Source organism: Carassius auratus, unplaced genomic scaffold (assembly GCF_003368295.1).
Source record: "Carassius auratus strain Wakin unplaced genomic scaffold, ASM336829v1 scaf_tig00029285, whole genome shotgun sequence".
NCBI lineage: Eukaryota > Metazoa > Chordata > Actinopteri > Cypriniformes > Cyprinidae > Carassius > Carassius auratus.
This window is the reverse complement of record NW_020525757.1, coordinates 399,167-401,175: the sequence shown is the minus strand read 5'-3', so window position 1 is coordinate 401,175 and position 2,009 is coordinate 399,167. Positions and strand designations below refer to the sequence as shown.

Here is a 2,009-nt window from a genome sequence, read left to right as displayed (position 1 = left end):
ATAGCTTTTGACGGAGTCTCTCCTTCCACTCCTCTGAGACAGGTGAGTCTCCGAAGTTGATCAGGTTCACATTAAACTCAGTGTCAACTGTTTTGGATGGAGAGAGAGAAGTGACTGCATCTGTCAGATACTTATGTCCGATAACGGTTCCCACTGGTATGACTGTCTCTGACAAAGACTCATTCTGGACTAAGATTCTGAAATGATTGACGTTCACCTCTTCGCTGGGCACCACTGTGGGTTGAAGTAGCACACCAGATGGGAGTGGAGCTACAGGAGACGAGTCAACCATCACTTTGTGGCAAAATGGCCGCTCTCACCACACCTGTAGCAGAAATTCTCTTCTGGGCTTTTTGATGCTCCCTTGGGGTTTTTGGGGACCTGTTTAGTAGCCTCCAAGGTTGAAACAGTAACTGCAGCATCTTGCTCAGGCATCTTGTTGCTAGTTTTCTGTTTTAATCGTTTCAATTGTTTTTTAAGGCAGCCAGCTCAGCATCTTGCCGGTTCTCAACAACAGGTGGTGCACTAATGGATTTAAGCTCCATGTAATCATCTTTGTCATGAGTGGTTTTGGTCACTACTGCTGCCACCATTGACTTTAGCTCTTTTATTTCAGCCTTTAAGTTTTGAATCTCAGCTTGCCTGGTATCCACTTCTGTATTAGCATGCACTTGATGCACTGAGGCACTGAGCTTCTTTCTAGAAGTTTCGTACTCTTCCTCAGCACGAATCTCAGTCAACAGCTGTAAAAAATTTGGGGGTGTAGCTCTCCTTTCTCTCAACCGCAGCTGGATCAGCATCAGGTCTGAGGCAATAGCACCCCTCAGCAGTTGCTCCAATCGGGCTTGATCTTTGCTGCTAGCAGGGAGGCCACCTCTTTGAATCACTTTAACTAGTGACCTCTCTAGACGTCGAAGAAAATCTGATAGTTTCTCTCCTTTTTGCTGTTGCATCAAACGGAAAGCAAAATAGAGATCATCTCCGGACTCAGCACTTCCAAAAGCACTTTCAAGGGCTTCTAAGCACTCTTTTGGGCTGGCGTCAGGATTGGTGTGCCGCACTGCTTTCACAATTTCTAGTGCGGGCCCTTTTAAACTTCCAATAATCCTGCGTCTTTTTTCTCTATCTGAGCATTCAGTTTCCTCCACCATAAGCGATGCCTGCTCTAGCCAATTATCAAATGATTCCTCCCCTGGCGGCGTTGGTAGGACTCCCGAAAACATGCGTAGTCGACCATAACTCCCTCCATCAGCTGGTTTGGTTGTCTTTTCCAACAAATCTCCGACAGCGCGAAGGATGGATTCAGTGGAGCTAGTGGGCGGGGTTGTACTGGGGAATAATGATTTGAGATCCTCCATGGTTTTTCCTTCTGCCTGCAACAACCCTTTTAATTTGCTATTGAACTCTTCAGCAGCTTCAGGTGACCCTCCTAAGATGATTACAGGCCATGCCTCTCCACCATCAATAGGCATCACTTCAGAAGGAACACTGTCCTCTCGCACAGTCTCTTTACTCTCACACAAAACCATTCGTCGGTTTAGTCTTGCACTGAAGTTTCTCCCACGGACACGCACCCGTCCTAAAGACTTAATAGTTTCCAGTGTTTCTTCCACTTCACTGATCTCTATATCTTCTGGGACAATGGTCATAAAGGCATGTGTCTCATCCAAACCCTCACCACGGCACCAGCGTTTTAACTCTGACACTAGTTCAGTTTTTTCCATGTTAATACTATTTGCAAATAAGCTTAGTACTTTTACCTTTTCGCTATATTTGTATTTTCTTCTTTACTGAAAAATCCAAGACAATCCCAGCGGTGCCTCCATTTTATGTAGCGCTCCCCTCAAACTGGATGTTATTAAGGGCAGGGCTTTTGGGTTCTTTTAAGGTATTTATCACATGTGTTAATCTACTCACAATCTACTCAAACAAAATGATTACCTATTTCAGTAATAAAGTAACACAACACAAGATTTTAGAAAAATATATCTCAATTATTTACTCAAAGA

General features: G+C 44.3%; 1 protein-coding gene across 1 annotated transcript; it reads right to left on the bottom strand.

Moving 5' to 3' along the window:
- Positions 1-464: 464 nt before the first annotated feature.
- On the bottom strand, positions 465-1,649 carry LOC113079816 (paraneoplastic antigen Ma2-like). Its single transcript, XM_026252040.1, has one exon. The coding sequence runs from the start codon at positions 1,647-1,649 to the stop codon at positions 465-467; it is 1,185 nt and encodes a 394-aa protein (XP_026107825.1).
- Between the last annotated feature and the right edge of the window lie 360 nt (positions 1,650-2,009).